Below are 27,159 nucleotides of genomic sequence, written 5' to 3' on the forward strand. Positions count from 1 at the left end.
ATTTATGTAAAAAATATTGTAAAGAATAACAACAACAACAAAAAACATTGTATAACATTACTCCATAGATTTACATTTCTGCATCCTATTGGCCCAACTCCATAGCCTTTAGGCTCTCTGAGTTTCTTATGCTGACTTTGTCAGATGTGCATGCACATATATTTTGCTGTGTAGTAAATTCACTCATTTGGTGTTCACAAGCAATCTGGTTTTATAACAGAGAAAAAATGGCTAAGCAGGCCTGGCAGCTGAGTGAAAAATAGTTCAATCTAAACTTCCTCTAAATATGGTCTGGAAAACAGGACTTTCCTACAACCTGACCACCTAGATCTGTAAACGCCATTCCTCGGGATAATGATACCAATAATAGAATCTGGACTGATTAAGCTTATGCAAGCCTGAAAAGACACCAGGGAATAGTTTCTTAATCATTATTGTGCAGTTTAAGCATACTGGCAAACCATAACACAAGACATTTTCTCAGAACTATGCTCTGGAAACTTTGTGTGATACTAAAGTTGTTAGAGGACGTCATAGCTATGTTTTATGATGTATGAGAGAGAATTGAAAGTATAGGTGTGTATGTAGGTCAGGTTTTCACATTATTAATGATATATATTCTGTACACTAGTAATATATTAAAAATACTTTTTAAAAACAATTATTTATTTTCAACACTTTCATGTATGTCCTCAAATACCTACAAACTTTTTTTGTTGGTGAATTTGGTACAGGCGGAAATTCGGGCAACCCTCAAGTAACCAATATGGCGGCTCCCGGTGGAAAGTCGGTGTTATTCGTGTGCTTGGGTAAGAAATATTATAAAATATCGCCAGACCTTCTCTAACTTGTGATGTTTAGACGGGAGGCTGATAAAGTAACATTTCAGCTGGAGGAAACCGTCAAACCTTCATCACCGTTTCAGTCGATGATCACTCTTTCACTGGCCTCGTTCAGTGAATGAATCGTGAGCTGTATAGGATATGCATACTGATGCAATCACATGCAAATCTCATCCATTCAGAGACATTAATAAACACTTCGTGTTAATGTTGGCGCTTAAAGCTATACTGTATGTATATTTTCAGCATTGATCACCTGTATGTTTATTCTCTTAAACATAGTTCAGGATAATACCAGAGCCCGTCTACGGAGAGCCTGCCCACTCCCTATTAAGCCCTATTGTACCGAATTTTGGTTGTAGTACCACCATAGTTCCACTGGGGGCGATCGCCATGAGTGCAGAATGAATGGGAGTCAATGGGGCTAGACGGCTAAATTTGTCTCTTTCACCCGATTGCCGTTGAGAAATCTCAGATCTGATTGTAGATTTTGCAAGTTCAATATGGGTTTTAGGTCGAAAGTTGAATGAACGAGTACTTATGTCGTTTTGATTTCTTAAAGGTTGAGTTGTTGTTGCCCATAACACGCTAGCATTCTGCTAATGACGTCAGCATTCTGACGTCATTGACATTTTGAAAGACTTTTTAAAGCAAATAAGTGACTCTAAAAAATCTAACACCCAGCAATGTGTAATTTCTTTGCATCTCCTTTCGAAAACAACATTCAAATTACTAGACAAAAAATTATATCCTGAGAAAAGTGGATTTTGAGGAGTATACCGCCATTGACCTCCATTCATTCTGCACTCGTCCTGTGAGCGCCCTCATATGGAATCAGAGTGGAACTGCAACCAGTTCAGAAGCCGGAAGTGTAGTGAGAGTGAAACTTCTCGCCATATTAGACATTCTCTGATAATACATAGTTTTTTTTTTTTTTACTTGCCCGGGGTGAGTCATAATAGAGCTCGGGATCGTTGCGTCACGCCGCAATGCATTGTGGGAATCACGGTACGGAAGTAGATGTACTGTATAGTAGCGTATAGTAGGCAGTAGGTAACGTTGATCATTTCATTTGGTCATTAATTTAGGTTATTTTTTGGAAAATGGTTCAGTATTGCTGTATTGTGAACTGCTGTAATCGGTCTCATGATCGACAGGGCAAACGCCTCATAAATCATATTAGTTTTCCTTATATGGCTTGGGTCGCCGCTGGTCGTCAACCGGACGAAAACAGTGGATTATTGCACGTATAATAAATAACTCCTGAAGTGTAACAAACCCACATAGACAAGCTTCGTAGCTCACAGAATCTGACAAGTGTGTGTGTGTGTGTGTGTGTGTGTGTCACCACTGATGCTTGGTTCACGGTGCGAACGATTGTTTTCTCGCGTTTACTTTGTAGATCTGCAGATCTTGCACTCATCCATTTGTGAACTGCAAGTGAGCCTCCAGTGACAGGTTCTACTTTTCTAAAAGTGTCTACTTTTAAACAAACAATTCAAAACGAAAGAAAACAGACAGCTCTCTGCTTATGTAAGTTAATCCGTATGCAATTTGCATTTCTCTCTGGCGCGTTCACTTAACTTACAGCGAAGATCGCCAATCAGCATCGTCAACCTCATCTTTGCAGCCGACTGTGACAAAAAAAAAAACCCATTTGTTTATTAAACAATTAAAATGTGTGTGTGAATGTTGTTGCCGAGGGCACAGGAAATTGTAAATCCGGCTCTGGATCGGAGGTGTAAGCGCTCACTCCACAGACCAGGTAGGAAAATATCAGGGAAACTGAGGCTTGATATTAGCCTACTCCAGACTTTATTCATAGGGATCGATTCGCCTATAATCTAATTTGTTTTTTAAGTAGCGTTGTTTGGCTTCATTATTAAGTTTGTAAGTATACGGTATAGCCAACTTTTTTTGTCACGGCCCATAACTTTTTCTCTTTCTTTCTCGGTGCCGGTGGAGACCGGTCGGCTATGCTATTACTTTATTCCGAACGCTTCTGCGTTGCCTCTAAAATGGCCGCCGTTACCCACAATGCATCATTCCATAACGTCTACGCCCGAGCTCTATGCTCAACACAAAAACTAGGCCTAATCCCATTTACTAAGGTTTACACATTTTCATAACGTTATGAGGGTAATTTTTATTATCCACTTTACAGTTTGCATAAAATTGTATGCTTTATTGTCTATGGATTTTATTTGTGCATTTATTTGGCTATTTTTATCTTATGGCAAGTAGTCAGGGAAAGTAGCCTACATAAAATATATAAGTATACAATACTGTCAAAAGTTTGGTGTCAGAAATATATATATATATATATATATATATATATATATATATATATATATATATATATATATATATACATACAGTGAGGAGAGTGCAAGTGCAAGTTCTCCCACTTAGAAATCATGGAGGGGTCTGAAATTGTCATCGTAGGTGCATGTCCACTGTGAGAGACATAATCTAAATAAAAAAATCCAGAAATCACAATGTATGATTTAACTATTTATTTGTATGATACAGCTGCAAATAAGTATTTGAACACCTGAGAAAATCAATGTTAATATTTGGTACAGTAGCCTTTGTTTGCAATTACAGAGGTCAAACGTTTCCTGTAGTTTTTCACCAGGTTTGCACACACTGCAGGAGGGATTTTGGCCCACTCCTCCACACAGATCTTCTCTAGATCAGTCAGGTTTCTGGGCTGTCGCTGAGAAACACGGAGTTTGAGCTCCCTCCAAAGATTCTCTATTGGGTTTAGGTCTGGAGACTGGCTAGGCCAAGAACCTTGATATGCTTCTTACAGAGCCACTCCTTGGTTATCCTGGCTGTGTTCTTCGGGTCATTGTCATGTTGGAAGACCCAGCCTCGACCCATCTTCAATGCTCTAACTGAGGGAAGGAGGTTGTTCCCCAAAATCTCGCAATACATGGCCCCGGTCATCCTCTCCTTAATGCAGTGCAGTCGCCCTGTCCCATGTGCAGAAAAACACCCCCAAAGCATGATGCTACCACCCCCATGCTTCACAGTAGGGATGGTGTTCTTGGGATGGTACTCATCATTCTTTTTCCTCCAAACACGTTTAGTGGAATTATGACCAAAAAGTTCTATTTTGGTCTCATCTGACCACATGACTTTCTCCCATGACTCCTCTGGATCATCCAAATGGTCATTGGCAAACTTAAGACGGGCCTTGACATGTGCTGGTTTAAGCAGGGGAACCTTCCGTGCCATGCATGATTTCAAACCATGACGTCTTAGTGTATTACCAACAGTAACCTTGGAAACGGTGGTCCCAGCTCTTTTCAGGTCATTGACCAGCTCCTCCCGTGTAGTTCTGGGCTGATTTCTCACCTTTCTTAGGATCATTGAGACCCCACGAGGTGAGATCTTGCATGGAGCCCCAGTCCGAGGGAGATTGACAGTCATGTTTAGCTTCTTCCATTTTCTAATGATTGCTCCAACAGTGGACCTTTTTTCACCAAGCTGCTTGGCAATTTCCCCGTAGCCCTTTCCAGCCTTGTGGAGGTGTACAATTTTGTTTCTAGTGTCTTTGGACAGCTCTTTGGTCTTGGCCATGTTAATAGTTGGATTCTTACTGATTGTATGGGGTGGACAGGTGTCTTTATGCAGCTAACGACCTCAAACAGGTGCATCTAATTTAGGATAATAAATGGAGTGGAGGTGGACATTTTAAAGGCAGACTAACAGGTCTTTGAGGGTCAGAATTCTAGCTGATAGACAGGTGTTCAAATACTTATTTGCAGCTGTATCATACAAATAAATAGTTAAAAAATCATATATTGTGATTTCTGGATTTTTTTTTTAGATTATGTCTCTCACAGTGGACATGCACCTACGATGACAATTTCAGACCCCTCCATGATTTCTAAGTGGGAGAACTTGCAAAATAGCACGGTGTTCAAATACTTATTTCCTCACTGTATATATATATATATATATATATATATATATATATATATATATATATATATATATATATATATATATATATATATATATATATATATATATATATATATATATATTTTTTTTTTTTTTTTTTTTTTAAGAAATGAATACTTCAATTAGGCAAGAATGTGTTAAAGACTAATATTTCTGTTCTTTTGCTCTTTCTAATAATCAAAGAATCCTGAAAAAGAAATGTATCATGTTTTCCACAAAAATATAAAACAGCACAACTGTTTTCAACATTGATAATAACAAGAAATGGTTTTTTTTGAGCTTCAAATCAGCATATTAGAATGATTTCTGAAGGATTGTGTGACACTAAAGTGGAGTAATGATGATGATGTGAAACATTTTGTACATGTTTGTGTATATGGAATTTGGTCACATGTAATACACATGGCATCTAAAGCAATACAATTCTTCCCTTTCCTCAATACCCAGGGAATATTTGCAGATCCCCAATTGCTGAGGCTGTTTTCAGGAAGATGGCCACAGATAGTGGGGTGGTGGACAAGGTATGTCACTGCTTGTGATGCATCTTTTATTGAATGATGTATATATCAACATTTGGTCTTAGCTTACAAAGACTATAAATAATCGTATGTGCTTCAGTGAATAGATTTCAACAGTGCATCATCTTCTGGGTGAATGTAATGTATCTGATTTTAAAGTTCCAGCAGGTATGTAACAAAGTGACATTGGCACTCCAGAGCAAAAATCTCTGAACTACTTTTAGACTAACACCTCATCTTCCCTTTGGATGAGTGTATCAGTGTCATGATTATTTTTGTTTGCCAGATACACTTGCTCTTATGAAGATTTGACTTTATTACTGAGATTGCACAAGGGACAAACATGACATGTTGTTGTACAAAAATTAGTACAGAAATACAAAGAAATGGTTTCAGATACATTCCAGCCTTAAAGTTTAAGGCCAGAAATATTCAAAAAAGAATACTTGGCCAACATGATCCGATTGTTCATGTAGTAACATACAGTATATATGGTTCTAGTTCTTCAGATAAATGTTATTCTTCTGTTCTGTTTGTGTGTATAATTTCATCATCATCATCATCATCGATGCTGTGTGTATGTGTGTCTTCAGTGGAGAATAGACAGTGCCGCCACGTCCACCTATGAGATCGGAAACCCCCCGGATCACCGTGGCCTGGCCTGCATGAAGAAACACGGCGTGTCCATGAGGCACGTGGCGCGGCAGGTACGGTGGGGTCCTGATTAGCACTTAGAACCGTGTTCTCTGTGTGTTACAGTGGGTTATAGACTCTGGTGCCACCTCAGATTGGAATATTGGCAGCGCTCCTGATGCCCGTGGTCTGGCTTGCCTCAGGAAACATGACATAGAGACAGATCACAGGGCACGACAGGTACTGCAGATGTGGGATTTTGTCTGTACATGTTATATCCACCTTATTTTGCAACGCGGAAGTATGCTGTTCTCTTTGAATGTGTGAGATTTCCGGTATAGGTAAATAACTAGAGGAATAATATAGAATTATTTGCACTACAAACCAGCGTGTTAATGAGAGCGACAACAAGATAAAATTCAATGATAACAAATAACAGTTTGCAGTATAAAGCAGCATAACAGACGTTTTTGTACAGCCAATATAACTGGAAGCGTATGACACTGGAAGCCCATTCAAGTTAACGCTCTTACATTAAATTTAAGCTGGATAGATGGAGGAGAAAGAGTGCAAGAAGCTTTCAGCACAGTACTGATGTACAGTACGATGTTAATGACACATTTTCAAAATTTCACTAACTTCAGTCAGTGTTACTTATACGGAAACCTTGCAGATACACAAATAAAGCCAGTTTTGGCAAGAGAACTGGTGTGAGCATTCTCTAATCGTAATTTACAGCCAAAAGCACTTTGTCACACTTTATCTTTCTCACACACCATAGATGTTTTATCTTTCTTCCTTATTTTTAACTTCTTGCCTATAAATTGATTTTGACAGACATCTGTGACTGCTCTCACATCTCCCTCTGTGTTTTCTGCCATATCTTGTACATTTCTTGAGGAAATTCTCCACAGAGTTTGTTGTTTTGAATTGGCTTCCAAATAGTGTTTGGTGTGTATTGTGATAAGACATGTTTGGTCCATAATGTATCACAAGCATATCTTTCATAGCACATACATAAATCAAAAATATATCAATTAAAAATAACTAACCTTCTTTCCAGGGAAGCTGTACTGGTGCTGTTGCTGGTTGGGTCCCACAGACAAACTCCCGTTTTCACAGACAAGGCTTAAGCCTAGTCACAGACTAAAATGCATGTTTGAGCTGTTTTAAATGCATATTTGTGTAGTTTTAACTGAATGCAACTTGCACTGACATGTTAAAAAATATGTCAGTGCTATTGTTTTGTCTCGAGATGCACACACAAGTAATGTTTTTTCTAAGGCATGTTTATAAAAGCTACTTATATCTCCTAATTGAACTAAGGCCTAATCTTGGCTTAATCTAACCCATGTCTGTGAAACCAGGCCAAAGGCTTTTTTTCCTCAAGTAGTGGGGATTTTTCTGTTACTATGTGTGCAGGTTACTAAGTTACGCCAGTAGGTGGCAACAAGTGATTCTCTAACTCGAAATATTGTGACTCAAACGTAAGTTACTCGATGTTAACTTACTTATTGAACTGTTGTATAAAAACGTCACACTTGCAGTTGGTCTTAAAGCAGAACTCGGCAACTCTAGCGATTGTAGCGAACTCTAGTCACTTCTTCGCTGATTTTCCCTTTTGTTGTCGCATGTTTTCCCCACGAGCTCCCCCTACAGCTGTGGGGGGGCGTATATTTCACAACACGGTCGTAAAAAACTCGCGGCGGCCTCCTCCCCCTCTCTACCGCTGCTCATGTGCGTTTGTTTTGATCGGAGCAAGCCAACTGTATCGTGTGGAGCTATGTCTACCGAGGTGGGTAATCTGGTAATAACGTTACATCATACATGTGTGTGTGTTTATGTCGAATTGCCGTAAAGCAATCCGTGTTTCGCGCTCGTTCTCGCTTCTCACGAGACTTCCAATTTCTATCTTGCCGGGACGCGATATTTTTTTTCCCAGGATGGTAGGGGAAGACTCATGAATATTCATTAGGGAAGTCATCCCTGATTGGTCTGATGACCTACCCCTACCCCAACCCCACCCCTAAACCTACCCGCCATTGGGGGTCTGATGACCTACCCCTAACCCCGCCCTAAACCTACCCGTCACTGGGGTTAAGACCAATCAGGGATAGTCTCAGCCTCAGACGTCACGCCCACGGAACGTTGGCTAAACGTCTGATGCATATGGTACACTTAACTGGAAACACTTCAGGAATGTCGAAGTCGTCATCTGATTGGTTGAATTTTATCGGATTTCCGGGGGTGCGAGTGTCGCGTTTATTTTCGGTCCGCCGGGAAACAAAGCGCAGACGTGTGATTACGGACGAAAAACTGTTGTGTTTACATGAGTGACAATGAGCATTTATCAAGATCAGCTAAACGTAGGATTCTCAAAAGTATGCGTGCACGAACAGATCAATGACTTACTGCTTGTTTTCTTCTCCTTCTTTGATTTTCTATGCTGACTGACTTGTTGCACGCCGGTCTGTTGTTGTGGGGACATTTCCACGCCCCGAAACGTGACGCTGAACGAAATGAACTGTAATTGGTTGTTTGACATGTCGGTCAAACGGCCTTATGGGCGGGCCTTGGCCAAAGAAAGCTGCTATGAATTCCAGACCTTCAGCCGTCAGTCTGAAGGTCTGGCTACGCGAGACTAAATCAGGGATGACTTCCCTAATGAATATTCATGAGTCTTCCCCTACCATCCTGGGAAAAAAAATATCGCTGCCGGGACGGTAGTCCCCAAGTTGCAGGGTTGGTTTTCCGCCTGGGAACGCTGGGGGGAGTGGGGAAAGTCACCAATATCACCAGAACAGGTTGTTTAACCATCCAAATGATTTCTAGAGAGTTTTATTAAGTTAAAAAAGGTACCAAGTTCTGCTTTAATATATGAAATTCTGCTCTTGCTCGTGTGATAGCCTATTGCTTAAATATAAATTACATAATTTAGTTTCAGGCAGATGAAGTGACTGTAGAAGCTGAGCAGTGTGACAACAGTAAGCCTAAGCCTAGGAAATGGTGCAGGAATCCTAGAGAAATCTGTGACAAGATTTCAGTAACAATTAAATGTTCGCACAAGAGCGCACCTTGCCCTTGTTCACATTATGTTGAGCAAATAAGTAAATAAACGTTGCGTCTAGTGAGAGGTGCGGTAAAACAAATGAATTTACTTCAAGCTGTCTGAGTGTTATTATTGTTTCTCTCTCATTCATTATGATTGTTAATTTTCTCTGTTTTAACCATTTTGATTATTTATGCATCAAACATTAATAAAAATGAATAATTATTGCTATCATTTTTTCATTATAAAATCTGGATTTCGGTAACCTCTTATGCTGTGTTGTCAGATTTGGTGACCCAGCTGTGTGTGTGTATATGTTCACATCAGAGCAAAATGCTTTTTTAAGTACTTTGCGAAATCACAGATTTCTCTAGATCTCTGATTTCACCATTGGAGCATATTTGTTCATACTATTGGCCTTTATTCCACTGGTTTTCATTTAGTTTTATGTTGCTGGTCATCACAACCTAAATGGCTTCATTGAAACCTGTCAAACATAAATTGGCTGCTGTATCACTTTGCCTGAAATATAGGCTTACATGGTCTGGCCTATTACTGACCTATTACAAGAGAAACTGCAAACTCGCGTGCTTTCCACCCACAGATTCCAGCCGTCAGTCAGATATTCCAGTCATGTGGGCAAGCTTTAGCTCTGCCTTTAGAGGTCAGGTTCATACGGGGCTGTACAGAGCTGAGCTCACACTAAAGACATCTTTGTCCCGTTGACCTCACACAAATCAACAGCCCCCAATTATACAAGGAAACACATGTAGCCAAAGAGGTGTTTCTAGTCCCCCCCTCACACACACACACACACACACACACACACACACACACACACACACACGTATGTGTTGTTCATGATTTCAAGTTTTTGCTCTGTTGTTTTTGTAAATTGGAAACATAGATTTCTCTTATGGCTCACTCTGTGCAGTGGTGTCCCAGATGAATAATGTGTTCTTGCTCAATATATGCACGCATATATATGCAACCACAGATGTGCTTTGATCCATTTCTTACCTCCATGTCTTGAGTGATGGGAGCGAATGTTCGAACAGGCAAAGACGGCACGTCTACTCGTTCTCTGGCCTTTTGCTTATGTTCCCTGGAACTTGTCCAAGCCAGCAACGTGCTCTTTTGGCTGCATATTTGCCTCTTTTGGTGAAAGACAGGAAGAATTAGAGAGGAAAATGGGGTGGCTGTGGGCCGAAACCACTGGCCCGTGCTTAGTGGGTCACTGCATGGACAATGTGAATGAAGTGTTACATGGGTTACTTATACAGTCTTTCTGTTTGTTAGGTCACCAAAGATGACTTCATGACTTTTGACCACATCCTCTGCATGGACGATAGCAACTTGAGGTATGTGCAGGGGTTCAGTTGGGATTTTGGTGGTGGGATCCTAAATCTGGCTATTCTGATACCTTGTGTAAGATATGACTCTCACCCCACCCTAAAAAAACATTACCTATGAATGTATATGGTATGTATGTGTGTGTACATATATAAAGTTAGATATGCATGTATATAAATCAATCCTGTATCAATCCTGTGTAGTCCTATATATGATAAACCACGCTCACCTCTGCATGCTTCTCTTTATGAGACAGATGGGTGCGAAGTGTGAGACTGTTTTTGATACTGTCAGTTACATGCTTGTCTCAGTGATTATGACCGTTTGCACCTGATATTAAGACGTTTTGGTCGATCAGATCACAAGTAGACGAGGGAGACACATTCCCGTTTACACCTGGTGTTTTAATCCATCTCTTTTGTCCACTTTTGACCTCTTCTGTACTGATTTCTTCAAGGTAAGGGTCTATGTATGGGCTTTTTTAGATCTTTCGATCTAATGGACGAAATAAGATCGCACAATTTACATATGACAAGCCCAGAGACAACGGGAAAACATACAGAGAGAAACTTTCGTTTCTGCTCTGACAGCCACAAGAATACACCAAACTACTGTGAGTGTGTGTTAGAAATCAGGAATGGAGAGAGAAAATCATGCTTGGTATATTTTTCCTCTTCAAACCAAACTTGAGTCTTCAGCCGACTAAGTTTAAATCCCGTCTGGCTAGCGCACTTCCCATAATGTTTACGCATTTGGTCAGTAGATGGAGAGCAGGCGGTCTTTTGCTGCTGTTCGTATGCATTCGACCACATGAGTGTTTACACTGCGAAAGAAATCCGGTCTGATGCGTTTTTACTACCTCTGGAAGTGGTCGAAAGTGGACAAGCTCAAAACGTTTTACACCCCGATTATTTATATTCAGAGGTGGACATTAAATACTGAAATACTACTAACTGGTAGGTGTATTAACTAGGTTACTTCAAAGGCGTAAGGTACTGTAAGTATTACATACAACAATAATAAAACAATGCATTGACATTTACTTTTAACTTTTGATACTTAAATATTTTTAAAACGAGTGCTTCTGTACTTTTACTTGTAACGGAGTAATATTTGACCAGTAGTATCTGTACTTTCACTCAAGTAAGGAAGTTGTGTATTTTGTCCACCTGTTTATATTACTTGCTGCCATGTGTTTCTATTTCTGCCATGCATTTTCTTGTTTTATTGGTCTCTACTCGACAGTTTTAGGGAACATTTGCTGAGCATTTAAGAAAAGTGTGCTTCTCTTTGATTTTACAAGCACAAAAGTGATGAGCAGCAACTTGGCCCTTGACATTTACCGTTCTGACATGAGAATGATGTTTGATATCGTGCAGAACTAAGTGAATGAATTATATCATGGATCTGTCAGCAGTCTGTGGGCGTACCATGAGTGGTATAATAAAGTAAAGGGCGCGGGGGGGGAATCACATGTTCCTGCTAGATCCAGTGCTTATTAAGAAGATTACTGAGTTCTTTAGATTCCTTGTCTTTTCTCTGTGGTTCCAGGTCTCTGCTTTTTCTCCGTTGCTCAGCACGACAGACTGACGCAATCTCACAGTCAAGCTTTAGCGATGATTATCTGTCTTGGGGGTTAATCAAGATTGAAAATATACATGTGAGGTCATCAATTGTTGTATTTTTCCTGCTATATTTTGACATTATTATGTGAATGGGTGGTGTGCCTTAAAGGTTAAAGGTCTGAGCTGGTAATCCTACATAAAGGTCATAGGTTCAAACCTGGAAGGGATGATCTCTGAACTGGAGAGTTAATGAGACTCTTGGTCAAGATGCTGAACCTCAGCGCAAGTGTGTCAGGTGTGTGTGTGTGTGTGTGCGTTTTAGATTCCTGAGTTTTGTTGTGCTTTGTCTAGTTATTTTTTAAATGCAAGACTGTTAAATGGCATCTTATGTGAATATCTCTTAAGAAACTCATCCAATCACTGTCAGGTGAATCTGAAACCAGCCTAATTATACAGACCTTCCTTTGAAGACCAATTAGTTTAATAATCATTCCATCTTTTTGATGCCACTGACCCCCAAATATCGTTATCTTCTTGTGAGGTTAGGTACTCCCTTCCTAAAATTTAAAGGCAACTATATATTTTAACGTACTACCATTCAAAAGTTTGGGGTCAGTAAGATTTTTAAAAATGTTTTTAAAGTCTCATGCTCACCAAGGCACAGAAATTCAGCAAAAGAAAATGCTGAATAAAACATTAATGTAGTAGAACAGCACTTTTTTAATTTGAATACATTTTAAAATGTAATTTATTCCTTTGATGCAAAGATGAATTTTCAGCATCATTACTCCAGTCTTCATGTCCACAGACTAGTTTGAAGATATATAGTTTTGTATATTCCTAGTGATTATTGTTTGTTTTTAACAGTCTCGTCGTTCATGATTAACCACATGAGCTATCAGTACCCTGGCGTTGTTATGTGTGTTGCTATGAGTAATTTATTTAGATTTTTTCAGCTGTGTGTGTTGCAACATCCTGGTCCTGGGAGACTTGCAGAAAGAACAGACAGTTCCTGTCAAGTTTCATTTGCGTTTAAATCATATTCCTGAATTAATCTGGAAGAATTGAAGAAATCGCACCATTGATATGATTATGCACCAGTTCACTGGCTGCACAGGATCTAAGCTGTGTGTACTGTTTTCTTACAGAGATCTGAACAAGAAGGCAAGCAGCATAAAAAACAGCAAAGCCAAGATTGAGCTGCTCGGCTCCTACGATCCTGAAAAACAGCTTGTTATCCAAGATCCGTACTATGTAAGTGTACACACATGCACACAGCAAGATTTGTGCCAAACCCTGGTCATCTATTGCCAAGTACTCAGTGAAAGTAGCCAAAGGCCCAAAATAAAATGAAGAAACCTGTTTTTAGATATATTATATTATATTATCATTATTTATAGATATTATGAAATATTAAATCAATTAGACATATGCCTCAGATCCTATGGTCTAAGAACATATGGTGAGTTTATATGACGTCTTAGGGTTCATGTTCATCCAATAATCGCGACTCCAGCTGTTTACTACTGTGGGAACTGTTTCAAATCAACCTAGCGATGTTAGATAATTTTGATGTTTCCCACAACCATCACTTCCTTTTCATATTCATCTTAAAAATGTAATCATTGTTTGGAAGGAGGATTCTTGTGATTCATGATGATTCATAATTTCACGTTTTGTATATTTTTTTGGATATTGAAATACTTCTATCCCTGCTTAATAGACAAAGAGAACTGAAGGTAAGGTTAATTTTTTAGAAAACACTGTGGCACATCGAAACATTGCTCTGTTTGTGCATCCTGACCAGTCCGACATTGACAGACAGCAGTGGTTCGACTAATGAGGTGCGTTCCATTCGACAGGGTCCATACGCAGTGTTCACTGCTCCCCTACTCCCTGAGCACGGTATATCAGTTGAAGAGGACTTCACTGACAATAACCGCTCATTTGAAACGCCCTGCAAACGTCATCAAAGAAAGTCACCGACAGGGTCGCGGCGCAGATTATGATATAACATAAATATATAGGACTACATTCATATTTTAATTTTTATTATTATATTATATATTTACAATTATATTGCACTATTTTACAACTACCTAAAATAAAATCACTTTACTTCACAAACTAGCTAAGCTGGCTGCATTCACTGAGGTAAATTATAATCATCAAAAATAGTATATGTAATATTCACAACAATAACTGTTAAAAATACTGTCATTTGTATAACAATGGCGAAATGTATGAATACTTACACACATACGTAAACTCCTCCATCGTTAGTTATGACCGTTCTGACTGGTGATGACGTGGTGCGCGAAATGACAGTTGGGTGATCATCGCTCTCCACTTCCTGTGAAGTGATGTATCGATGTTCCCTTATTCCCTATGCCGTGCGCAGTGCCCTTCGAACTGAACATGTTCGCTCCCTTCGGATTGGAATCTCACTTAAGATGGCGGAATACCCTGTGAAGTCCACTTCGCAGTCCACTTACGGTCAAATGGAACGCACCTATGGTGTGAGTTTGTGGCCAGGACTATTGCTAATATGTCATTATTTTTGATGATTATATTTTTTATAGGACTTATTAAAAAATTTAATCGCACCTTTTTGTGTGATTAATTGCACACTTGTCGTAAAATTAGACATACACCATCTTGTTTAACACGTTCATTTTGCCATAATTTGCTCCATCCAGCAAAGTAAACAATCAGATTGAAGGGTGATTCATAAGGTAAATTTAAGTCTTTCCAAAAAAAAAAGGACATTTGGAGACTCCAAAAGGACACCAAATAACCAAATGTTATATGGAGTCCATGTAATTCATAAATGCCTGCACACCAAAGCACACATGAAGAAAATTATTAATTATAGTGCATCAGCAAAGAGCTTGTCTACATTTTAGTCAAGTTACAATACTGAACAGAACCACATGGAGATGCCAAAAAAAATCTAATCCAACTGCCTTGACCTGACCGCATATGCCTACTACAATACACAGATCCATTCAGAATTACTAAACATAGCAACATACATCAACATACATATCATCTGGCCTAGGATGTTTTGACGTTCTGTTCAGTCTGTATTTCACACAGCGTGCGATGCATGAGGGCTTGTGCACTTCAGAAACAATCACAGAACATGACAGAGAATGTGTTTTAAAGCGAAACACACTTTAATGAATAATTCACTGAAAACACTGAAATTCTCTGATATAGTCAGCTGGTTTTCTTTACATTAGCGCAGTGTGATAAACCCCCGACTTCTAAGATTATCAATGTGCAAGCCACGTTAATGACACAATTTCACGTGCTTCAGTAAGTTACTTGCTTTAATTTAATGCATTAAGGGTTTTAAATGAATCGCATACGTTAACGCTGACAGTCCTAATTTTTTATAATTTTATTTTTAAATTATACACATTTTATTGGTGTGTGTTGTGGTTGGTTGAGGGTTGTTGATCGTGTAAAGAAAACTTTTTTGGAATGCTGCAAGCTGCTTATTTGGTTGTGGTGTGCTTGGATAAATGCATAATCATGTACTTATCCAATAAATTATCCAATAAATCATGTCCTCAGTCTAGATCTTTTCAGAAAAGATGAAAATTTGATGCATTGTGTGGTCCTGGCCCCTGACTGATGTTTAAAAATGAGGATTCCTCAGTGGATATCTGTGTGTGTTTAAGGCGTACTCCATTTGCAGAGTTTCTGCAAACTGTCAACACTTACTGGATATTAATGTCTTGTGGGTGAGGACAGCTTTTAAGGAATACTTCACTCAAAAATGAAAATTCAGTCCTCGTGTCATTCAAAGCCTGTATTTCTTCCTTGGATCACAAAAAAGAGGATTTCTTTTAAGGAGGCTCCATATATTTTCAGTGATTTGGGCTGAGGCTTTCAAACTTATAATACAAATAAACTTTACAAATAATTCCTTATGACTCATACAAGTATTCTGAAGTCATAAAATAGATTTGCTTGAGGAACATACAAATAAAATGATGTACTACGGATACACTATGTGATTGAATGCAGTTGAACTGGAGAGCCAGATCAGTCTGATTCGTGAACGATTGATTCGGTTGAAAAGTTTCCATTGAAAAGATCAGACTCAGATGAATGGCTTATGTTGAAGTTTCTTAAACCAGATCAAGATTTTCAGTGAATAATGACTTAAATTTGGACTGTTCCTCACAAAGTTATTATATTATAGTATTAGAAGACTTTGAATGTAGATAAAAATTGGATCGACCACTTTTATGGTGCTTTTGCATCCTTTTTGAAGCTTGAGAACTTTAGCCTTCCTTCAATTGTTATTGCATGGAAAAGAGTGTCCACATTATCCAAAAATCTCCTTTTGTGTTTCATGGAGGAAAGAGTCACACGGCTTTGGAACAGCATGCAGTGAATAAATTACGATAAAATTGCAGCTTGTTTTAGGTGATGTATCTCTTTAACAATTAGGCCAAAAACTCTGGATGAATCTGTATGCGTTCGATGTCTGTTTGTTGAGATAAAGCCAATGTAAGAGTATTATTAAGTGTATTAAAAAGAGGTGTTTAGTGTCACAACATGTCACAAACACCCAAGTATGACATAAAAGTTATTAGCCAACAGATAAAACCACAAAACTGATGTTTGGAAGGGAGCAGTGTCCGATTATGAGAGATGATAGGGAGGGAACGGATGAGTGTGTTGAGAAATAGAAATTGGAAAGTCCCTGACGGGCCACCCCAACTGAGATCATTAGCATTCCCCCCTCCAGACACTGTCAGGTCAAACCGCTCTCACCACCAGCTCTCCAAGCCACATCTGTGAAGGTCAGCAAACTCGCTTTTAGGTGAGAAGGTGTCTAAGGGCTGATTAAGGACACATTGTGAAGATGTTTCACTAGGCTGAAGGCTTCCAGAACATGTGTGTCACAGCCATTCTGAGGTTGTTGAAGATTATCCTTGGCATGCTGAAAGGTGTAAAGTTGTATGTTTCCTTTCTTGTATTTCTTCATGGCAGACAACCAGCTGGCTGAATTGTGTAGGCTTTTCTGCCAGTGCAGAATAGGAAACTGGCCTGTACGCTGTACTATGTTTGCTGTGCGCTCCAATTCGCCAGCCAAATGCTTAGGGCTGCTCCCGACTAAAGATTTTTCTAGTCGATTAGTAGTCGCTTGTTGAAGCTATTAGTTGACTAGTCGGACGTTTAGGATATTCATTTTATTATATATATATATAAACATTACAGAGAAATACTAAACCATTATAATGAGCATTTCAAATTTTGGATTATGAATGGGTCAGAAAAAACAGCTGAACATTCTGAACATTTTAAAAGTCCCCCTGTGGTGAAAATCAGGTTTTTAATGTTGTTTATGTCTATGTGATGTTTTTAATATGCTTTAAGACAAACCATGTGCAAATTCATAAATCAACACCCATTGCTGAGTATTTTCTCCTTAAAACTGCAGTGAACCCGACAGTCTCAAAAATGCGGTTTGAAATCACTGGTGTTTGTCAAACCGTTTGTTGGTGAGTGAGTGGAGGTGGGGCTAATTTGCATATTCATAGAATCTTGAATACTAAATAAGGCAAGGGTGTAGTGTTATATTCAAGCTATTTTAAAGCATGAAGAATTTTTTTTCAATGAAAAAACATTTAAATATGTCATTTCGGTGATCAAAGATGAGTTTTAAGGGATAAAATTGAATGACTACAGGAGGACTTTAACAATATATTAATAAACTAGTGTTTTCTGAGTCAGTGTCCGCTGCAAAGATGAAGTTGACAATTCTGACTTGCCATCTCCATAGATGGGATAAGGATGCGCCTTTAGAGAGAAATTCACGTTAAAGCGATAGTTCACCCAAAAATGAAAATTACCCCATGATTTACTCGCCCTCAAGCCATCCTAGTTGTATATGACATTCTTCTTTCAGACGAATACAATCAGAGTTATATTTTAAAAATGTCCTGGCTGAGGCTCTTCCAAGCTTTATAATGCCAGTGAATGGCTGGTTTCTGTTTTGAAGTTCATAAAGTGCATCCATCCATGATAAAAGTAATCCACACGGCTCAGGGGGGTTAATAAAGGTCTTCTGAAGTGAAGCGATGCATCCGTCTAAGAAAAATATCCACATTTAAAACTTTATCGACTAAAATAACTAGCTTCCGGCAGACAGCCGTACGCATCGATTTACGGCGAATGAGTAACATTTTTTGCTAAATTCTGATTGTATTCGTCTGAAAGAAGAATGTCATATACACCTAGGGTGGCTTGAGGGTGAGTAAATCATGGGCTAATTTTCATTTTTGGGTAATTTTCCGTAAATACGCCTTTAAGTTAAACTGGTAATTTAGCTTCCACACTCCTCATGAACACTTAGATATGCGCCTAATACTAGCGCACATTTATTTAGGTTAATGTAAAGGGAGCGGCCATGTAAAGCGGCTAATACTTGCATGTTTTACATGATAAGCCACGTTTGAGGTTGATGAATAATAGGTGAATGTTTGGACACATGGACCAGTCGTGTTATGATCTGTCTGTCACGGACTGCGTGACTTCGCCAATTCCTGTGGATGTTTTGTTTTCTGCGACTAACCAACTAGTTCAAATTTGGTCAACTAAGCCTCTTGTCGACTATTAGGGGGCAGCCCTGCAATTGCTCTTACGGTGATGCTCACTCTACAGATAGGCCTAATGATTTTTATTTATTTTTGATCACCCAAGATTCAATTGTTACAGAAAATGTGGTCTGTCGAGTGCAGTGTCTTTGGATAGGGATGGTATTGTGTGTTCACAGAAGATCGACAGCTATTTTGGCTTTTGAACTTCTCAGACTGGGCTAATAGAAGAAACCAATTGTGCAAAACAGTGTTGTTATTGTTAACTAAAACTATTTAAAACTTAAAAATTTGAAATGTTGCCTTGTCAACTAACTGAAATAAGTTTGAAGTTGAAGTACTAAAATTACTGATAAATTAATTCAATTAAATATAATAAATTAAAGCTAAATAGAAATATAGTAAATAAAATGACTAAACCTAAAAATATAAACAAACGCCAATTTTAAAATGGCTAAATACTATAACAGTATATACTAAATACTAAAATAGCACTGATGTGAAGCCTTTATTATATTTTAAGTGTTCTCCATATTATTATTATTATTATTATTATTCCATATGGCAGCCTATATAAATCTAATTTCCTCTATTTTTACATGTACATTTAGATTTAGTTTTGCTGTCATCTAACTTAAACACTTAAACTTAATCTTTAAAAATGCTAATAATTTAATAACACTGTTAAATGTATTCTGTAGCAAATCTCAGAAGAAATATATATTGTTCATACATTATAATGTTGTGATGTCTAAGCACATTTGTAGCATTTAAAATGACTGATTTTAGTTTTTTAGTGTTGTTGTTGTTATTTATATTGACAGATTAATTCTATTGATTGTAATTCTTGTGCAGCTCCACTGTTTGCCAATAATAAAACAATCTGACAACAGTAGTTCATAGGTATTACTTTTAAGCTCAAATTAGGCAAAAAAAAGTATTGTTTCAGTTCAGTCATACTAAAGTATTCTAGAGAAAAAAAAGGCAGTAAATTAGGGCTAAATATGCTCATAACCAATTATCAAGACATTTCAGCTGTGCTGTCTTTGATCTGGTGTATTTAATGGTTTCTGTTTGTTTTCACTTGCAGGGGAGTGATAAAGACTTTGAGACGGTGTATGAACAGTGTGTGAGGTGCTGCAAAGTCTTCCTGGAGCAGCACTCATAACACACACACACACACACACACACATGCAACGACCATCCTCTGGAACCCTTCAACGCCTCATCATGAGAAACTCAAATATAAATATCTGATTGAAACATTCTTTAAGTGTCTTCATAAGTTAAAGGACAATTCCGGTGAAAAATGAACCTGGGGTTAATTAACACATGGTTACCGAGTCGATCGTTCCCTGGGATGCGTTTTCATGAAAATCGAATGTATAGAGTTTTATCTTTAAAAACAGATTAGCTCATAACACTAGTATATGGGGCACAGAGTAAGTAAAAGTAAATCGCTAGTTAATGCCACTAACAAGGCTCAAAATAGCCTCACACTAACACGGTAGCATAATGAGGGTCCCTACATGCAAACCGAAGCATTGAGAACTTTGTAAGTGTACAGACAGTTTAATAAGAAGATACTTTATAAAGACAGAACATTACGCGTTTACAGGCAGGCGTCATCTTGGAAAACAGTCTCGACTAATCGAGTCACGAACGCCGTGCTAAGTGAGCTGGTCGATAGGAATTATGTTTGTGAAATCTAACGTAGCACGGCGTTCGTGACTCGATTAGTCGAGATGGATCCTGCATGTTAACGCGTAATGTACTGTCTTTATAAAGTCTCTTCTTATTAAACTGTCTGTACACTTACAAAGTTCTCAATGCTTCGGTTTGCATGTAGGGACCCTCATTATGCTACCGTGTTAGTGTGAGACTATTTTGAGCCTTGTTAGTGGTATTAACTAGCGATTTACTTTTACTTACTCTGTGCCCCATATACTAGCGTTATGAGCTAATCTGTTTTTAGAGATAAAACTCTTTACATTCGATTTTCATGAAAACGCATCCCAGGGAACGATCGACTCGGTAACCATGTGTTAATTACCCCTAGGTTCATTTTTCACCGGAATTGTCCTTTAAGCACGCAAGCCATATGATAGCAGCGCATAGAGAAGCACTTTGTCTTAATTGTAAAATAAGTTGTCATAGGATGTTTGTGTGAGCAGCTGTAAACTGCTTCTGTTGACCATACTCTCTGAAAAGAGTAAATTCACCAAAATAAACCGGCAAAAAATGCTGAAATTACTTTCGCATGAAATTATTTTTCCACTTCTTAGGCCAACACTTTTTAGCTACATTTTTGTACATTTCTATGACAGTTTTATGGCTTTTCCCCTCGTTTCTTTGAATATGATTGTGGTTGTTCCAGTTTTGATTAATTAGGATCTAGGTGATTTAGATGAGGAAAGATGGATGCCACATGACTGACTTGTGCCATTTTTTTTCTCCACCACCTTTCCTCCCATTATCCTCCTCTCTTATTCATCCTCTTTATATTTTTGGGAACTCTGGAGAATTTTTAGCAGATGAGCTAAGATATTTAGCAACAGATTGACCATTATCTTTGGTGTGGTTACAGACAAAAAAATTCAATATCTCAGAAGCATCCAAAGCATCCACCATGAGCGATAAGAGGTCATGAACTCCCTAAAAAAAATATTTTCTGATGCCAAGATAAGCTGTTAAACTACATAGAGAGACTGTTTCATGCTGTAAAGGATTAACCTCAAATTTTTTGCTGTACTTTTATATTAAAGACAACAATGTTTAAACAATCATAATTTATTTAAATATATTGTCTTTTAAATATACATATCCCAACGAAGCAGTCGTACGTCAGACGCTGATATGTTTGTTATAGGTCTCATTTGTACAATATTTACATATCAAAATATACTGAATATATTCCACAGTCATACACTCAGTCTCACACAAAAACTAAAAGCTTTTGGTCACGGTTTTACTGCAAAGAGCAACCTGTCTGCTGGCAAACAGAAGCGAAAGGAAACGTTCATGCAGTTAACTGGTTTTCAGTTCTAGCACAGAGAAAAGGAAAGCTCTCTCGTTGCAATGAACCATAATGGACAATTTCTCGTCATAGCTCTGAATTGTAACCCCGTCGAGGCATGTCGCACGAAATAATCACTGGCTGTGGCGAGTCATGTTATCTGATGAGAACAAACTGAAAACCACGACGATCCCTTTTTTTCATGACGAAACGATGGAAAAATGGTTTTCTTTTTTGGCAGACAGGTTCAGAGCCCAATACGCCAGATGCGTTTTTTGCTTTCTTTCTCTGACGTCCTGTATTTTAACGTCGACTCCATGCGGAGTCCATCACACCGTCCTTGGGCAAGTGCATCCCATTACTCTGTCCATTTACTGCTCTATCAATTCTCCGGAGAGGCAGAAGCAGTGTTCTGGACGCGATATGCTGATTATGTGGAATGTTGCGTGTTGGTTTAAATTCTCTTCTCTTGTCCAAAGGCACTTGACTGCTGTTTTTTTCCTCCTTCTTGGGGTCACTCTGGTTTGGCTTCAACCTGCTTGATAAAGGATGTGAAGTTTAGTGATGTTTCAGACTTGGCTGTGTTCATATACATGTGTGCACTTGGATGCATCTGAAAATTCTTTCCCTTCTGTGAAAAATTGGGAAACAGGGTTTGTTACATGCGCTCCCTCGAAAGTGGTCTCCAAAGCATTGATGTAAAGTTTATATACATGCTTAAATCACATCCGAAAGATCTTAACGCTAAGACGCGGAGGTTTATCTGTAATGGGTTGGATAAGTTATCTAATCCTGGAATGTGTTCTCGGTCTCAAAACCTTTAACTGCATACATCCTCTCTGAAAGTGGGGAATAAATCCCTTTTTTGTTGTACTTTTGTAATTTACCTACATATGTAACATCTTCTTTTTTTTTTTTGAATCAGTGTAGCATCCAGAGTTCCCACAAATTCTGACAAATGTGAAATTAAAACTGACAAATTAAAATACACAAATTTAAATTTGTGTCAAATTTAAATCAATGCATATAGATGTAATTATTTAAATTTAGGCTTTTTAATTACTTTTCCAGGATCATGGGAAACCCTGCATATCCCATTCCCCATCTCTTCTCCAATTTCTTGTAACTCTCAATTTTCCTTCATTCAGTGATGAAAGAAGGGAAACACTTCATATTGATGGTCCACTTTAGTCATTCTACTACCTATAAGTAACTTTGCAACTACATGTCAACTGTCATTATAGTATTATTAGACTGTCTGCTTAATATCTAATAACACTTTATTTTGATGCTCCCTCTACAGACATTTTACTAACCATAGCCACGTTTCCAGGAACTTTCCCCAGGAACTAGGAACTTTGGGGTGGTACTCTGTGTGTTTTGTCCGCAGGTACCAGGGTCTAAATGAAGTTCCAGGTAACAATTTTCCCCTTAGAAAGTCCCTGCTTGTGAGGTAGTACTTTTTCAAGGTTCAGGAACTTTCGGGGGTGGGACTTGGGCACTGAACATGCTGATTGGTTGAGTTCATGCCGCATTTGTTGATCTGTTGCGGTGCATGCAGTCCTACGTCACCGGACTAATTTGCCTAATCTTCAGTGTACTTGGAAACGCAGAAACAGGTCTGAGGGAAAAAAGTTCCTGGGACAAATTGTTCCGGGGTAATTTCGGTGGAAACGTGGCTTATAAGTATCTTTGTAAGTACATGTCAACTTATTCAACTAACGGTCTACTAATACTCTAAAGAGAGTTAGTTGACATGTAGTTGCAACTGAATAAGAGTTGGTTGGCAAAGTTACTTATAGTCAGTAGAATGTGTAAAGTGGTCTATCAAAAAATAAAGTGTAACCAAAAAAGGAATTAAAAGTGTCTTACCTGGTAAAGTTAACCCTCTTGACATCTCCCCGCCAGTCGCGTCAGGAGTCGCGCGCACCTTTTGTAGTCTGAGGACAGGAGTAAAGCCTGATGAGTCGGATAATCAGCTGGATGAGTCCTGAATTTGTAGCCTATACTGTTTCTGTGTTAAAACTCCATGTGCAGAGGTAAATCAGGGGCACCTAGCCGACATTGAGACTGTCATGAATATAAAGACGGTTTGTACAGGGTCCTGGTGCATGTGGGCAGAGGTGTAACCTGTTTGTGGGGCTGAAGAGATGGGAAAGCTTGACTGTACTCACATGCAGGGATGGTGCAGTCTCTGGTGTTATGGTAAAGCCTGTAGACAGTCTTCCTGCATTTTGGACTGAAATAAAGAGGACCTGATGGAAGGAAAACAGCCCAGTTAAAATTCTCAAACACATTTGTTTTCCTTTGTTGCTTTGAGGTCACAGAAAACTCAAAAGTCTCTCACCTGTTAAGTGTTTTATAACCTTCTCTTTCTTTCTGAGGTCTCTGGGAAAGATTTCTGCAAAGAGAAAGAAACATTCAAAGGTCAAATCCTGAATATCCGCTGATCCTTCAAGAGGGACGAGTCTGAAGCTCAGACAAATACTCAGCTCAACATTCCCCAGCAATGATCATGCTCTAACTAAGCGGTTTAGACCCCCCCAAAAAAACTTTCTGTACACACCATGATCACCTATTCTTAGTATTCATTTGACACACTCACCAATATTATAACTATTCGTTCAACATTCATTCGTTCTTAAGTACATGTAGCTTAATGTCTCTCTTATATGATAAAATCCTAGGCCAGAGACCACTGATATAACTGGGAGTCGCTGATCACCAATATCACATGTCTGACTAGTTGGCACACAACAGTGCAATGCAACGCTGTTTCACCCAATGCTTTGAGAGTTAAGATTTTGGCTAGTGCCCTAGTGGGTAAGTCATATCCTTCCTAAATATAGGTCAAGGCATATAGAGTGTGATTTCATTGCATTACATAAAATATCAAACCAAGTGGCAACTTTATAGACTGAAATGGTTCAGAAAAGTGAAGTTAGTTCAGAGAAAGCTCTATCAGCTAGACCTATTTTTGCAATGACTTTCAAATAACTGGTCTCAAAGTGATTTATGGTGGAAGCATGAAGTCAGTTTCTTGGTAGGTACATGGACATGTTCCACTATAAGGTTTGACAACCAGTAAGTGTCATTTTATCTTAATTTAAAAACAAACAGTTTGCTTGAAAAGTGTGCTATCTTTTTTTAAGTAAATGTAACTTGACACAATGCAATGAGAACATACATTTTTAGTTTTGTGGACATTTAATGCTCTGCTTACCTAAAATTGTTTCCCCACTTTCCGTTTTGAGATTATGAGCGTCATTTGGCTCGAGTGCGTGCTCAGTCTTCTGCGCGCTCGCGTCGTCAGATCTGTTTTCCACCTGTCTCATGATGTCCATTATCCGTCTGAATGTTTTTTCGACCTTGTTCGCCCTGGCATCGCTTTGTGCGGAGGTACAGATTAACATTACGAGCCCCATTAGCATCACCGGAGCCCGCAGCGCGCACATCGCTCCTGCAACCAGAGTGCGCGCACGTCCCGCACTGCCCAGGTCCTGGTGAAGAAGTCACAGGGTTTATAAGATGCAAAAGTCCACTTTACGTTAAAAATAAACTTTGGAAGTTTTTACGATTTCTTAAAAAAGAAGTGTTATTTCACTTTCACTACCAGTCAGTTTGGACACACCTAGTCATTCTTGTGTCATTCACAAAGTAGTTTTTAATCATTTAGGTAATCAAAACTCATTTATTTCTCATCAACAGCAATTTAATTGCATGAAGACAAGAAGTGTCATGCTCAGATGTTTCTCCAGAGTAAGAGATCCCAGAAACTCACACGTGTTTTCTCTAGAGTTACAGATTTCAACAATGTCTCAAACTGTGCTCAGATTTGGAAAGATACCCACATATGCAATCAAAAGTTTCAGTATCAACTAATTTCTCCTCATATTCTTCCAAGACCAAATAATCTCAGCGTTGCACCTGGATTTTATTGTTAACCATTATTCGTTTTATTAGGAGTTTTATGGAAAACTATACGAGACATACAATATAAATGAGCACACCAAAGTTATTAAAGAGATATGTGCAATAAGCTCCTAAACATAAATTCAGACTGAATTAAAATTCAACAAATTCAAACTGACTGATACTCTAGATAAAGTAACTAGTTAAACTATGAAAGTACAAGCTAAGAAACTACACATTCGCATTTAAAGCATCACAGCCCATAGAAGCGCATTGATTTTTCTCCTAATTTACAATCCTTTTGTAAATCAAAATAGTTCCGGAGAAAAAATGTGTAAGCAATAACGTTAGGTATGATATGGTCAAAAAAAAAAAAAAAAAAGTAAAAAAAAATAATCACCATAGGTCTTAAATGCCTCCAGTAAAACCTACCTGAGGACGGTCGTTGGCTGCTGTTCTTTCTCTCAATCGGCACAGCCTGAGGCAATTGAGCGCGCGGTGTGTTTTATTGAGTCTTGAGTGTCCGGTGCCTATATAACCACGCAAGGTTTGCAGAACGAGCTGGGAAAAAGAGAGAGAGAGAACTATCCTTTCAAGCGAATCGTCCTTTATTATACTCAAGCGTGGGAAGTTTGAGTGGTCAAACTCCTTTCTGATGTTTCCGAGACTTGAGAAAACTCCAGTGAAAGCTCCTCGTGGACACTGAGCGCGCGCGTCGCTTGTAGTAAATGTCTCGAAACATTCGTCGTCAATTCTCGCCAATTTATTGAGGCTGCCAGACGGAAGGAGTTGTCCCTCGAGGGCTTACATCGCCGTGTCTTTAATTAGAAACTCGTCACACGTACGCTGCACATCCTCTTATTCCCGTTTCTCACATGCAGCATCCCATGGACATTTTTCTTGCCCACTATCTCATTAAAGCACTTAGAAAGCTGTGCTTGCAGGAAGAGACGTAGCTATACCAGGAACTGTCCCACCATTGCACAGACTGGAACTCTTATAGTGCCTGAAAATCAGGTTTTTCTCTCACACACCACCATAGATCACCATTTCATCCCTTCGTGTCTCCAGAGGATTGATTCGAGTTACAGATCGATGCCTGGAAGTGGCTGCAGCTGATGTAATTATTCTGCGTAATGGTAATGATAGCGCAAGAGAAACAGTCAGCCAAACAGACCAGAGAAAAGTGAGTTCGGATTAGTTTGTGTTTGCTTTCGTTCATACCACTCCCTCAAAGCAAAAGAGAACATGGAGCAATTTGGCTCCCATCCCGGTCACGAACGGTGATCTGCATGGGCGGACTCAACACTAGGCAAAGGTAGGCATGCCATCAAGGGCCCCTAAAAGTCAATTAGACCAACACCTAACAATGTAAGTGTTCACTGTCTTACACAGAATTAAACCTGAACATATAGGAAAACAACTTAAGGCAAAATAAATGTTAATATGAGGAGGGCCCTGTTTGCTTAGGCCTCTGAATCTGTGTGCTTTTTATAACAACATAACGTTATGCAGTTAAAACTTTGTTGAAACTCATTGTCTTCCACTGTTTTGGATTGTTTACATGGAAACAGCTTAATGTGTGTGGTTATCTTATCAGTGAAGTGAAGTGCTCATAAAGGCAGGTACACATGATAAAGTGATTACACTACAGATATCATAAAACCCTTTTCTGT

The 27,159-nt window shown here is 38.7% G+C and overlaps 2 protein-coding genes across 4 annotated transcripts; one reads left to right on the forward strand and one right to left on the reverse strand.

Moving 5' to 3' along the window:
- Positions 1 to 742: 742 nt before the first annotated feature.
- On the forward strand, positions 743 to 20,808 carry acp1 (acid phosphatase 1). 2 transcript variants are annotated; one of them, XM_084098499.1, is made up of 6 exons: positions 743 to 809; positions 5,265 to 5,338; positions 5,929 to 6,042; positions 10,317 to 10,378; positions 13,084 to 13,189; positions 19,646 to 20,808. In XM_084098499.1, the coding sequence occupies exons 1-6, from the start codon at positions 767 to 769 to the stop codon at positions 19,721 to 19,723; spliced, it is 477 nt and encodes a 158-aa protein (XP_083954625.1). In that variant the 5' UTR covers positions 743 to 766; the 3' UTR covers positions 19,724 to 20,808. The 2 variants fall into 2 exon arrangements, with proteins under 2 accessions (XP_083954625.1, XP_083954626.1); XM_084098500.1 differs by lacking the exon at positions 5,929 to 6,042 and adding an exon at positions 6,095 to 6,208 and having other exon boundaries at positions 19,646 to 19,870.
- Positions 20,809 to 21,548: 740 nt separating this feature from the next.
- alkal2a (ALK and LTK ligand 2a) lies at positions 21,549 to 26,671 on the reverse strand. Of its 2 annotated transcripts, none has more exons than XM_084099702.1 (6): positions 25,916 to 26,671; positions 24,795 to 25,071; positions 23,919 to 23,972; positions 23,746 to 23,826; positions 23,444 to 23,511; positions 21,549 to 22,109 (listed from the first exon to the last, which is right to left on the reverse strand). In XM_084099702.1, the coding sequence occupies exons 2-5, from the start codon at positions 25,024 to 25,026 to the stop codon at positions 23,453 to 23,455; spliced, it is 426 nt and encodes a 141-aa protein (XP_083955828.1). In that variant the 5' UTR covers positions 25,027 to 25,071; positions 25,916 to 26,671; the 3' UTR covers positions 21,549 to 22,109; positions 23,444 to 23,452. The 2 variants fall into 2 exon arrangements, with proteins under 2 accessions (XP_083955828.1, XP_083955827.1); XM_084099701.1 differs by having other exon boundaries at positions 21,549 to 22,106; positions 25,916 to 26,217.
- Between the last annotated feature and the right edge of the window lie 488 nt (positions 26,672 to 27,159).

The sequence above is a fragment of the Abramis brama genome, assembly GCF_963993115.1.
Source record: "Abramis brama genome assembly, chromosome: 22".
NCBI lineage: Eukaryota > Metazoa > Chordata > Actinopteri > Cypriniformes > Leuciscidae > Abramis > Abramis brama.